We start from the raw sequence: 13,639 nt of genomic DNA, 5'->3' as shown, positions 1-13,639 counted from the left end.
AAAGCCCACTGCAGCTAGGGATTCTGGGAGCTGTAGTTAACAACATCTGGTATTCCCTCTTACAGAGAACACTGCTGACTTCTCTACAAGTCTATAGCCCGTTGACAAGATCGACAGCAGCTCCGTCTATATCATGACCCTTGAGGTCGACATTGGCAACTCTGCCTTCAATGTCGACCACGATATCGACCACGGGCTCAACCGAGACTGATCTTCAAAACATTGACTCAATGTCGACATCAGTACCGACTGCCCAGCACACAGACATGATGTCGACCTTGGTACCGACTGCTCTTTCAGGGCCGCCTACGATGTTGATGACCATTTCAAAAGGCTTGGTTCCATCCAAGAGAGTCCTACAGTTGTCTCCAGCTCAAACACCGGTGCAGTCACTGTTGACTCCCTTGTGTCAACAGCCTATGGACAGAGGAGACTGTGCTGATTTCTCTAATGAGCACCTTCAATGCTCATTTAATGATGATGTTTCCCTAGATCCAAACACTGCAACTACTTTGCTAGCTATGCTGGATTCTTCAAATAGCACCCCTTCAGGGTCCACTTTCCATGGTTTCTTAAGTAATGGTCTCGATATCGAGCAGGATATCAAGGAGTTTCCAATGCCTGTACTGTACCTAAAACGCCATTGATGTCGCATGTGTGCATTGTAATGACTGCATCTACAATTCCTATTTGTTTAAGGTCACCATTGCGAGGTCTTACAGACTGTTTACTCGAACATTGGCACCATCACCAATGTCGATGCAGAAGGCATTAGTATGGAGGTCACCCATGCAATATGTGAGCTCTCAGGGGCTCGTGCATCAGCAACAGGGTCAAAGACAGATCACACATTCATATGGTTTTCGCCACACTCCAATGAATGTATTGCCCAAAGAATATGAAGAATTCCAAATATAGAAGGCACAGCTAGCTATACAGCGGCTTCTATTAGTGGCCGCTGGGTGTCAAGTGGGTGTTCAGCAAAGACCACTGCTAGCACTACAACTGTGTCTACCACTTGCCAGACAATAGCTGAGGCAGCATATCACCTGGAGATACTGGAGTGGCCTCCAACACCACCACAGCTATCACCAGAAACTCCGGTGGCACCAGCAAAGTTGCATGTAAATACACCAAAGTGTCCCTCACTGCCAAGAAAGGAAGGAAAAAAGGCCCCTCCAATTGTGCCATCAATAGAAAGCGGAGGAGATGGCTATTCGTCTGCTTCCACAGAGCCTGATTCAGATGGGGCGAGCCATCTTTCTGACCCAGATCCGCCATAGGATGTGCCACCCAAAACATCTACTTTGCCTTCAGAAGAACTAAAGGCTTACTATGCCCAGATTAGGGAAATGAGATTGGATTTAAAACAACCAGAGGCCAACTTAAAAGACCCAGTTTATAACATGATGGCAGCCTCCAAGATGGCATATCCAGTGGCGCTCCCAGTGCTGCCTGTGATTAGTAAGGCAGCGCAGTTTGGGATGTCCTGCAGACCTCCTCGCTGACATCGAAACGCCTAGAAGGCTTATATAATATACAAGAAGAGGATAATGCATACCTCTTACAGCATCCAATCCAAAACTCATTGGTAGTTGAATGTGCGCCCACCTCTAAGTTGGACCGCCGCCATACTACACCTTCTGATAAGGAAGTTAGGAATATGGATGTTATGGGAAGGAGGGTTTACTCCACCTCTAGTTTGGCTATTAGAATAGCCAACTACATGGCTTGCATGGCCACATATAATCATCATCTGTGGGATGTATTACTCCAGGACTCTACTGCAATGAGCCCTGAGGAATTCCAAGACAAATTTTCTGAAGTCTATGAGAAGACAACAGCCATCACTATACAGCAGCTCAGCACCTTCAAACATTCAGCTGAGATGGAGTCACGGGCCATGGTAACGGCAGTGACAATGCGCCGTCATGAGTGGTCGAGATCCACAAACCTGCAACCGGATATGTGTGATCACGTGGAGAACTTGGCCTATGATAGGAAAGGCTTGTTCAGTGAAAGCACAGACTCCACTATGGAGTCTTTCAAATAATCAAAATAAACAGTTAAAATGTTTATGGCTACGCCTTCTGCATCCTGTACAGCATCGCGTAATCAGCCTTAAGGGAAACAACGGCCCAATTATAGGCAACAAGAGTGGAAGGATTTCCGATGTCAGGCCTTATCAAAGAAATAAATGTTTTGGACAGCAACCAAAGGGCCAGGACACTAGGGCTGCTAAGGACCCAAACAAGCAGACTCTTTGATCTGCTCTACTGTCTACCGCAAACAGAAAAACTACTGCAACAAACACCTGGTGAGGCACACCACATCTGCCTTGTAGTTGCCAGCAATTCCATCAGATTGGCCCATGACCAAGTATGGCACCACATAACATCAGATCAGTTGGTGCTCAGAATTATTGAGACTGGTTACGCTACAGGTTGAGTATCCTTTATCCGGACATCGGGAATCCAGAATGCTCCAAAATCCAGACACCACGCCGTAGCAAAACCAAAAAACAGAACGCCTCAGCTCACTCGCTTGCAGATTCCCAATTTTTCTACTTTTAAACATGCTGTCAAAACTTACTTATTTCAGAAGGCTATTAGTGACAGGGGTTTTGTCTGTAATTCTCTCTAGTTGCGGCTCTGTTTCTATTGTGGAGCTTTTTAATGTTTTTGATGTTCTCGCTTTGGCGCTAGAGGGAAAAGGGAAAGTCCCCCTCCTCCACTCCCTGCTCAGTTTGGCGCCTGCTCTGTTGGCATCTGTTTTGGCACTCTGGATCTCATGCCCAAGATATCTCATCATGCAAATATTCCAAAATCTGGAAGAATCCGAAATCCGGAACATTTCTGGTCCCAAGCAGTCCGGATAAGGGATACTCAAAGTGTATAATGTTCAAAAGCATGCCTCCATTCTCAAGCATGAAATACACAAGAGCAACCCCAATATTGCTGGAGGAAGTGCAGGTATTGTTGAAAAAGAAGGCGATCATCCGTGTGCGGTGGACCAAGAGGATGACTGGATTTTACTCCCGTTACTTTCAAATCCAAAGAGGGATGGGGGGAATACAGGCAATTATAGATTTGCAAGGTCTCAATTGGTTTGTGTAGGCACAGAAGTTCAGAATGACGACGTTGCAAGGAATACTGCCTCTCATGCAAGGAGGAGTGGGTAGACTTGAATGTTGCATACTTTCATATAGGCATTCAAGAAAACCACCGCAAGTACCTGCGGTTTACAATGGGGGATGCAGTGTACCAATATACCGTACTCCCTTTTGGGTTGTCAGCAGCCCCACGTGCGTTCACAAAGATCATGGCGGTGATAGTGGCATACTTACAGACAGAAGGCATTGTGGTCTTGTTATATTTGGATGACTGGTATACTGTGCCAAGCATCAGGTGCAGGGACAGTGGACGGGGCAACAGTAATGTCAGCACATAAATTACCTAGAATTAATGGCCGTGTTCATGGCACTGAAGGCATTCAAATCTCTGCTAAGCAACAGAGTGGTGCAGTTTCAACTCGACAACACCACAGCCATAACATATCTAAACTGGCGGGGCGGGGGGGAGGACCATCTCCCACTCCCTTTGTTCTTTGAGTCTGCAGATTTGGGATTGGTGCATGAGTCACAGTATTTGCCCTCTGGCCATACATATCCAGGGATCGGACAATGTACTGGCAGATGACCTCAGCCATTCCATGCAGCATTACCAACACTATGAATGGGAGATCAACTACATCTATCTGAGACAGGTGTTCGATTTATGGGAACATCCAACTGTGGACATGTTTGCGACTGCTGCCAACAAAAAATGTCTGAGATATTGTTCGTGTGCCAGTGTCAGAAGAAGGTCTCTGGGAGATGCGTTACAACATGTGTGGAACAAAGGACTTCTGTACCTATTTCTGACTCAGCCATTTATCAACTGTGTACTGGGGCAGATCATTTGGGATGAGACAATGGGCTCTTAGTGACGCTGTGGTGGCCTTGCCAGCCATGGTTTGCACCGTTTCTCAAACTCTCAAAGGGGATTTACCACAGTTTTCCATAAAAACCAGATCTCCTAGTGTGAGATGGCAGAGCAATCCAACATCTGGATGCAAGGACTCTGCAGATGACAGCGTCGGCTACTAAGGAAAATACTAATGGAGAATCGGCTACTAAAGAAAATACTAATTAACAGTAGATGGCCAGAAGAAACTACAGTTTTAAGTGGAAATGATTTAAAGAGTATGCTCATAAGTGTGGCATACACCTCCTCAGTAGCCCATCTATCTGGAATTCGTATGGCTGATATTTGCGCGGCTGCCACATTGTCCTCACAACAGCCATTTATTAAGCATTATGATATTGATCTGCTATCTGCTGAGCGGGCGGACTTTGGGAGGAGTGTTTTAAAACGGGTGCTGCCATAGGCTTTAGGGACTACTGTGCCCACCACCATGGTGGAAAGCTGGCTAATCACCCATTCCTTAGGAATGCAACGGATCACGATCCAGATAAACAGGTTGCTCACCTGTAACTTATGGAGGTGGGTCTCACAATCGGTGAGACCCGCTTTGGCCAGGTTAGCGAGGAGATAACCGGTTGGCGCTGGGTGGATCGGGGGCTGCGTGGCTCCTGGAAGCTCCAGTATGCCCTGCACGAGCATGCAGGGCATACTGGAGAGACCTCCAAGCCGGGAGGCTGCTTTTAAGCCTCCCAGCCGGGGGTCTACTCGTCAGTAGCCATGGCGCAGAGCCGTGCTGCGGCTACTCACGATTCAAAAAACCGGGTTTGCGGAGCACTTGCTCCACAAACCCGGTTTAAGGGGTGGGCTACTTGAGCGGGTTATCTGCTCAGGAACCACCGGGCTCACAGCCAAGCCTGGTGGTTCACACAGTGGGACGAAATCGGGCTAGCAGAGACTAGCCCGATTTCGTCCCATTGTGTGAATAGCCTCCCTATCTGGTAGTGATCCGTTGTATACCTAAGACCCTCCCGAACCTCCCCGCAACAGAACATTTGTAAAAAGGAAAATTAGCAAGTAGAGACACTGTAAGATCGTCAGGAGATGGAGGTCTGCCAGAAACTGAGAAAATGGCACCCCCAACTGCTGATTTCAATGAAAGCATGAAGCACATGCAAGGCAGAGTGGGTGTCACGAGGAGCTAGTCAGTCTACCTGTGAGGTCCCTGCACAGGTGCAGAACCCATTCCTTGGGAATACAACGGATCACTACCAGATCATAAGTTCCAGGTGAGCAACCTGTTTTTCTGCAGAAGACTGCAAACCCTCCCGGATTTCCCCCCTCTAAAAACTTTAAAGAGCAAAAATCCTGAAAACTGTTTTTTCTAGCCTTTGCCTCAGGGTCGAAGGCAAGGCAGCTTTGTAAGTGTGACTTGCTCTTATCATGTAAATGTAAAGACTGACATCAGTACCCTACTGTGGGTTTTCCAGGAAACTTCGGTAAAATACAGGACTTTAAAAACTTGGACATAGATCGGGATGAGGTGAAATTTAGAAGGAAAAGCCCGATTTGTGTGGGGAATGCTTCCAAAGATCTTGCATGGACTTCGGGGTAAATCGGGTTGATGTGTGAATGCACTCACTCCCTTTTGGAGGGGATTCAAAGTAACGGCCCTGTGGGAAAGCTCCTGGGGTCCCAATCAAGGGAACCCCTGCTCTAGGGCATCAGAGATGTCTATTCTACTGCTGGCTGCAGCTGTGTTCCTGTGGCATTCTTCTGGTCCCTAATATGGACAAAAAGGAGAGGAGGTGGAAAGCAGGCTGTCTGCTAAAAATATGTACCCTCTTCCAAAGGAAGAGTGTAAAAAAAAAACCTACATTGCCTTCTGCTCTCAAGCAATGAATATATAATGCACACTTCCTTGCCTTGGAAAGTTGAGCAGTGCTACTCACAAGTACATAGTTCTCAAACATCTGAAACCAAGCAGTAAAAGCTATCAAAGTTTCACCTGGGTTTTAAAAGGAAAAGCAGTGGTGGATTCAGAGCGGTGGGTGGTGGGTGGGAGAGTGGGATGGGGGTGGGGGAGCCATCCATCCTTGCCACCAATGTTATATCTAGAATAAGTCAATGCACAAAAGTAAGGTAACACCCCCCACCCCCACCCCCGAACAGATTGATTTGTAATTTCATAACCAAGGAAAAGCATGCACACATTGCCATCAACCCCATTACTATATCTACTGGTTCCTCTTCCTCACTCCCTGCCCTTTCTACTATATTTCCCATCAGGCATCATTGTTTAAAACATCACATTTTGTGAGTAGATTATGTATTTTTAAAATTACATAAATATCCTGCCTTTCTAACTCCCCTGCTCACTGGGCAAAGAGGCACCTTTTACCGTGGTGATTCTCTTTATTTAGCAGGGGGAGAATAACTGGCCCTATCCACCCCCAGCACAGTACCTCCAGTGACTGTTGCTGGTGTGTGTCTTATGTTTCTTTTTAGAATGTGAGCCCTTTGGGGACAGGGAGCCATCTTATTTGTTTGTTATTTCTCTTTGTAAACCGCCCTGAGCCATTTTTGGAAGGGCGGTATAGAAATTGAATTATTATTATTATTATTATTATTATTATTATTATTATTATTATTTCTTTCACCATGACATTCAAGATGGCTTACAGGTGGATCCCAGGTGGCCACCCATGCAAGCACTGACCAGATCTAGTTCTTTTTAGTTTCAGCAAACTATCTGCATCATGTGCCATCATAGCATGCCCAGATCCGACGTCTGTATCCATGCCATAGAAATATAGCAATTAACCCTTGTCTTACCATCTAACTAGGCATGTTCGGCAGTGTTGTTCCAATGTACCTTGGAGAGATCTCCCCCACCAGCCTGAGGGGAGCCATCAGCATGTTGCCTATGCTCTTTTCCACATTGGGTGTCATCTTTGCTTTGGTCCTTGGACATCCTGACATTCTGGGGAATGAAAAAGGTAATGTGGAGAGGTGCATCCTTGGGCCTGCAGGAGACCAGATGTGCCTCATCATCACCATTCATAAGTGTGTCTTCTTGTGCAGGTTGGGCAATCATGCTGAGCCTCCCTGCCCTTTTGGCATTATTGCAGATTTTCTTCCTGCTTTCCTGCCCAGAAAGTCCTAGGTATCTGCTGATTCAGAAGAATAAAGAAGAGGAAGCCAGGGAAGGTACAATGCCCCCCAAATGCAGACTGGTATAGCTGTGATAAACCCCTTATGGAAAGTAATCCCATTATTGACCCTTCTCCCATAACCACACTGTTCTGTCATTACCCTATGGGATCATTGTTGTTATCCTTTTATTGTTTATTGTTTACACACACGCACACCATACACACCAATGCACATTATATATTGATGAACATGGATCCAATATGCATACTCTCCAACATTTTAGCAATGGAAATAGGGTCACTCATGTAACATCTCTAATGGCATTCCAAAGATCACTTCATGAGCTATACCCCACCCCTCCCAATTAGTTCACATTGGGCAGCATCCTGGCTAATAGTACTTCAAGGTTTTCTTTACATTTATATCCCAACCTTCCTCCAAGGAGCCCAGAGTAGTGTACATGTTCCACTTGCACAAGGGGGAAGGGGTGATTGTAGCTTTTCATCTGGTGCCCTTTGGGAACCCCCCCCCCCACTAATCTGCTCTTGAGTTTCTGCAAAGCCTCAGGACTGCCTTTTCAGGATGCTGTGCACTGTTAAAGGCTCTTCATTGCCTCTTGCATGATGCATTCATTTGCACTCTAGCAGTGTGTCCTAAGCTGACTTTGATGTGAAGAGTATGACCTTCTGGTAAAGATATACAGGAAAGCATAATTATCCTACAATGTGTAGGATATATATATATACACACACACACACGTAGCTAGCACATCTGCAGTGTGTGAAATGTTAGGCTATGCATGGCTTGATGCCTTAGTATTTATGAGTGTGCATTTATTTTCATCTGTAACTCACACAGACAATATTTTAATGAGGCATTCCCCAAAATGCAAGAATAGGGACAGTGTCTGCCATCCAGAGCAACGTCTGCTGGACGTGAAGGAATGTTCACGCTATGGAAAGCTTTCCGAGTTGTGCAGAGTCAGGTACATAGGTGTTGAGGGGCGCGTGAACTCTGATGATTTGCGCTGCCTCCAGGAGTGCCCTATGTCACCCATAAATATGTCCCTGAAGGCTGCACGACCTTCAAGGACATATTTTTGGGTGACGCAGGGCACTTCTGGAGGCAGAGCAAATTGTCATAAATTGCCCCCGCTCCTTGCTGCATGGGTGGGTGCAGTGGTAGTGGGAAAGCTTCCTACAATGCAGATGTATCTTCCTGATGTGATCTTGCTCTGGAAGTCAGCCAGTGATTTTACTAGGGACAGGTAGCAGAAAATATTGTATTGAGTGTAGGACTCTTTGCCCTCCTACCACTTCCCCCAGTCTTTCCTCTTTCACACACATCCTTTTCATGCCCTTCCCTTCTCCTACTTGTATTTGCATTGTATGTCCTTTTGTTCATTGAATTTATAACAAAAAAGGAAGAACATTCTAATAAAATTATAAATAAAAGCCTTCCAACAGTTACATCACTGCCCCAAAGGAGATTACAATCTTAATTTTAAAAGTGCAGGAGAGAGAAGTTGAAGTGAGGGTAATGAGAAAGCAGCATGGATTGGGAGCAATGGAGGAACTGCAGTCACACCATTTCTGTAGTGTAAGAACTGGCCTCTAGCATCCAGCTCAGGACTGGCTCCAGCGGATGGTAAGATTAGGCACTTGCCAAGGTCAGTAAAGGGTCCACCACCCATAAAGTGTGATAATTTCCCCTATGTGTAAAGATATTTGGGTGTAAAAATTATCAGTACGTTCACTCCACCTCTTCCAGGTTAAGTGACATCACTGACAATGGCCTTAGCTAAAGATTCCCAAAATTCTGGAGATGACCCTGGTTGTGTGCAGTACCGGAAAGTGTCCATCTGCTCCGCCAGTTCAAATCCTTTCTTCCTCTCCTCTCATTCAGTCTTGAAGATGCTGAGAGAAAAGGATGAAGTGGAAGATGAGATTGAAGAGCTCCATGAGGAGTACCTCTACGAGAAGGAAGAACGGCAGATGCAAATATTTGAGTTAATAGGCCACAAAGGTCTGCAGAAGCAATTTATTTGTATCATCGTCTTGATGGTGGGCCAGCAGTTCTCCGGTATCAATTCAGTATGTAAGATGATTTCTCATGTTGTTTGGAAGTTGAGCCAGGGAGACACTGGGGCTTGTTTTACACAGTCAAGATTCAGAGGATGTGAGATAAGAGTAAGTTAAAGCAGTTCACACAATTGTGAAGAGGGTAGGACAAGCATTCTACCCAGCTTCATGAGTTGTGTGCACTCCTGATTTTCAGTCATCTGTTAGCAAACAGCTCGGTAGGTGGGAATGTGGAGTGAGGAGTGATTTTCTCTGAGACAGGAGCTGAGTAGGATGATGCCAGCCCACCCAACACTTTACCAAGGTAGGAGGAAAAACTACTCTACCCAGCTCCTGTCTCACCAATTACCTCTCCACTCCTCCTATCTTGTTTGCTAACAGACAATCAAAAATCAGGAGCATGCACAGTTCCCTACCATCCTAGTGATAACAAGATAACAAGTGAGTGCCTTGTTATCTTGAATTGGCAGTTTTTGCCTGTACAAACAAGAAAATCCAGGATATTTCAGATGCAGATGTTTAGGGAACATACTGGGACATCTGTAAATCACAGTGTCTCTCTAGGAGTGGTCAGCTTCTGTGCACTTGGGGGCGAAGAGAACCATGTCCTCATATGGTCAAGCTTTAGAGTGGAATTGGCACAGACTTCTATATCTCTTTCACATCCCTCACGAGACACTGAATTACTTCTTTACCATTAAACTGATGAGCAAACTTGGTTACCGACTCTTGACTGAGTCCAGCAGAACAACCAAGGGTCCAAATGAAGCTTGAACTTGGGGCCAAATTCAACGAAGGCGCTGTTTGTTGCCTACCCCTGCAATTGGAAACCATGAACTCCACGTCACTCATAATCAACCATCCTGCTATTATTTATGTGAGCACTAATTTAACTAGACATTTCAGGGGATGCATGCATCTTGCTGGCCTGGGCCTTCCTTATGTCTCTCCCAGGTAAGATCTAGTAAAAGGAAAATGACATGGTGCTCTGCATCTTCTCTGATCCAGTACATTTGCTACTACTTGAAACACTTTTACGGTGGTGGCGGTGGCATGCTGCATTTTTATTTTCCTTGATGTTACTGGAGGGTAATGTAGGTCAGGGGCAGTGCTCCCTGTAAAATTGATTCACAGATGTTGTTGACTACAACTTCACAGCTGCAATGGCTAGGAATTATGGGAGTTGTAGTCAATAACATCTGGGAATCCCTGTTACAGTAAACTTTGGTCAGGGGACATGTGATGGTCATATCTGTTTAAACCCTGATTTTGAAAAGAAAGGGACATGAGCCAGGTGTCTCTAATCTTAATAGGAGCTATAGACTATTTCAACTATTACATTTTCTGTTTATGATGAATTGTGATTTTTTTTTTTAAGCTTGTTTCATCTTTGGATTCATTCCTTCAGGATATATAAACAAGTTGCGGGTAGACATTAATTCGAGGATTGATCTCTTAGGATTGTCCTCTTAGGCTTTGAGGCAGATTTTGTCAGGACACAAACGCATGGAAGCTGGTTGCTTTTGATGAGCTCCTTCCCCAAAATTCTTCACACTTGTAAGACACCAAAATAAGACCTGGTTTGAAGAAGAAGGAAAAAAGCACATCACAATAGTGAAGAGTCTGTAATTGCATAACTGGTGAGGAAGAAGCTAGAGTAAATGTCTTCATCTTCCAGCAAGTGAAAACCTTCTAGATTAAGGGCAGCTGAGATTCATGGTTCTGTGCAGGGTTTTTCCACTCCCTTCCCCCCCAAATTCAGGGAGGCCAAGGTCATCTTCTGTGAAAGTAAGACTTTTGATTGCTGTGGTCTGATTTCAGGCATACTATTACGCAGCTGATATCTATCGGAGTACAAAGATAGGAGGACCCAATATCCACTACCTCCAGATGGCAGCACACTTTGTCCTCCTCTTCGCACATGTATTTTCGGTAAGCCTCCACCATCATTTTCTACCCGTCCCTGCTTTAAGCCTCTGAGCTCATTTTTCTCCTAAGCATATATCTGTGTTAGAAACGTGTATATCAGTTTTCTACCAGTTTAGCTGAAACCTGGGAGCCTTTCTAGACTGTGAGCTTTAGTGTGGGAGGAAGTGGTCTAATATCAGATGACCTGGGATGAGAGTAGTCAAACCAGAAATAAATGGTTTATAAATAAACCAAATACATTTTCAGGCATAATTCAGAGTAAAGCTGGTCATATTCATATTCAACATAAGACCCATGTCTTATGTTCATAAGACTTAGGTCTTATTTATTGTTATTATTTATTTTTACATTTATATCCTGCTCATCCTCCAAGGAGCCCAGAGCGGTGTACATGGTTATGTTTCTCCTTATGAAGTTTGGCCACAGTTCCTTAATGTTTTTCTAATCAGGGATTGTTCACACTGCATACTCTCCCTGTTAGAACATAAGAACAGCCCTGCTGGATCAGGCCCAAGGCCCATCTAGTACAGGATCCTGTTTCTCACAGTGGCCCACCAGATGCTGCTGGAAGCCACAGGCAGGAGTTGAGGGCGTGCCCTCTCTCCTGCCATTACTCCCCTGCAACTGGTTCTCAGAACCATCCTGCCTTTGAGACTGGTGGTGGCCCAGAGCCCTCCGACTAGTAGCCATTGATGGACCTCTCCTCCATGAAGTTATCCAAACTCCTCTTAAAGCCATCCTGGTTGTTGGCTGTCACCACATCCTGTGGCAAAGAGTTCCACAAGTGGATCACGCGTTGTGTGAAAAAGTACTTCCGTTTCTTGTTACCTCCTGGCAATCAATTTCATGGAGTGACCCCTGGTTCTAGTGTTGTGTGAGAGGGAAAAGAATTCCTCTCTCTCCAGTTTCTCCAAACCATGCATGATTTTATAGACCTCTATCAGGTCTCCCCGCAGTCTTTTTTCTAAACTAAAAAGCCCCAGGTGTTGTAGTCTTGCCTCAGAAGAAAGGTGCTCTAGGCGCCTGATCATGTTGGTTGCCCTCTTCTGCACCTTTTCCAGTTCTACAATGTCCTTTTCAAGATGTGGTGACCAGAATTGTACGCAGTACTCCAAGTGTGGTCGCACCATAGATTTGTATGAGGTTATTATAATATTAGCCGTTTTATTTTCAATCCCCTTTCTAATGATCCCTTGCATGGAATTTGCCTTTTTCACAGCTTCCGCACATTGAGTCGACACTTTCAATGAGCTGTCCACCACGACCCCAAGATCCCTCTCCTGGTCAGTCACCGACAGCTCACATCCCATCAGCATATACTTGAAGCTGGGGGTTTTGTCCCAATGTGCATCACTTTACACTTGCTAACACTGAACTGCATTTGCCATTTTGTCGCCCACTCCCCCAGTTTGGAGAGATCCTTTTGGAGCTGCTCACAATCCGTTTTGGATTTCACTACCCAAAAGAGTTTGGTATCATCTGCAAATTTGGCCACCTCGCTGCTTACCCCTACTTCTAGATCATATATGAATACATTAAAAAGCACCGGACCCAGTACAGATCCCTGGGGGACACCCTTCTTACTTCCCTCCATTGTGAAAACTCTCCATTGATACCTACCCTCTGTTTACTGTCTTTCAGCCAGTTAGCAATCCACACATGTACTTGTTCCCTTATCCCATGACTGCTAAGTTTCCTCAGGAGTCTTTGATGAGGAACCTTGTCAAAAGCTTTTTGGAAGTCCAGGTAGACTATGTCAATTGGATCACCTTGAGCCACACACTCGTTGACACCCTCAAAGAAGTCCAAAATGTTGGTGAGGCAAGATTTACCTTTGCGGAAGCCATGCTGGCTCACTCCCAGCAGGGCCTGTTCTTCTAGGTGCTTTACAATTTTATCCTTGAGAATGCTTTCCATCAATTTGCCTGGAACAGACGTTAGGCTAACCGGCCTATAATTTCCCAGATCGCCCCTGGATACCTTCTTGAAAATTGGTGTTACATTTGCTACTCTCCAGTCCTCTGGTACAGAGCCCAATTTCAGGGATAAGTTGAAAATTTTAGCAAGGAGGTCAGCAATTTCATGTTTGAGTTCTTTGAGGACTCTTGGATGGATGCCATCCGGCCCTGGTGATTTGTTAGCTTTTAGTTTTTCCAGACAATTAAGTACATCTCTTGTCACTTCTATCTGACTCAGCTCTCTAGCCTCCATCCCTAAAAAGCCTGGTTCAGGAACAGGTATATGCTCAGTATCCTCTGCTGTGAAGACAGACGCAAAGAACTCATTCTTCTCTGCAACCTCCATATCCTCCTTAATAATCCCTTTCACTCCCTCATTGTCTAATGGTACAACTGCCTCCCTGGCAGGTTTCCTGCTTCTGATGTACTTAAAGAAGTTTTTGTTATTCCCCTTGATACTTTTGGCTAAATGTTCCTCAAACTCTCTTTTTGCCTCCCTTATTGTTACCTTGCATTTCTTTTGACAGAGTTTGTGTTCCTTTCTGTTCTCTTC

At 45.2% G+C, this 13,639-nt stretch overlaps 1 protein-coding gene across 10 annotated transcripts in view; it reads left to right on the top strand.

The window, feature by feature from the left end:
• LOC128344755 (solute carrier family 2, facilitated glucose transporter member 5-like) overlaps positions 1 to 13,639 on the top strand; it is a 61,844-nt gene that overhangs the window by 34,127 nt on the left and 14,078 nt on the right. For all 10 annotated transcript variants that reach the window (XR_008316024.1, XR_008316026.1, XR_008316023.1 and 7 more), the window contains 4 exons: positions 6,809 to 6,961; positions 7,047 to 7,172; positions 9,024 to 9,211; positions 11,021 to 11,131. Coding sequence is in view for 6 of the 10 variants with exons in the window: in XM_053295557.1 (XP_053151532.1) it covers positions 6,809 to 6,961; positions 7,047 to 7,172; positions 9,024 to 9,211; positions 11,021 to 11,131 (578 nt within the window). In the remaining 4 variants the exon portion in view is untranslated. The remainder of the gene's footprint in view (positions 1 to 6,808; positions 6,962 to 7,046; positions 7,173 to 9,023; positions 9,212 to 11,020; positions 11,132 to 13,639) is intronic.

Source organism: Hemicordylus capensis, chromosome 2, assembly GCF_027244095.1.
Source record: "Hemicordylus capensis ecotype Gifberg chromosome 2, rHemCap1.1.pri, whole genome shotgun sequence".
Classification (NCBI taxonomy): Eukaryota; Metazoa; Chordata; class Lepidosauria; order Squamata; family Cordylidae; genus Hemicordylus; species Hemicordylus capensis.
Note: the sequence above shows the minus strand (reverse complement) of the source record. Positions and strands in the feature narration are given on the sequence as shown.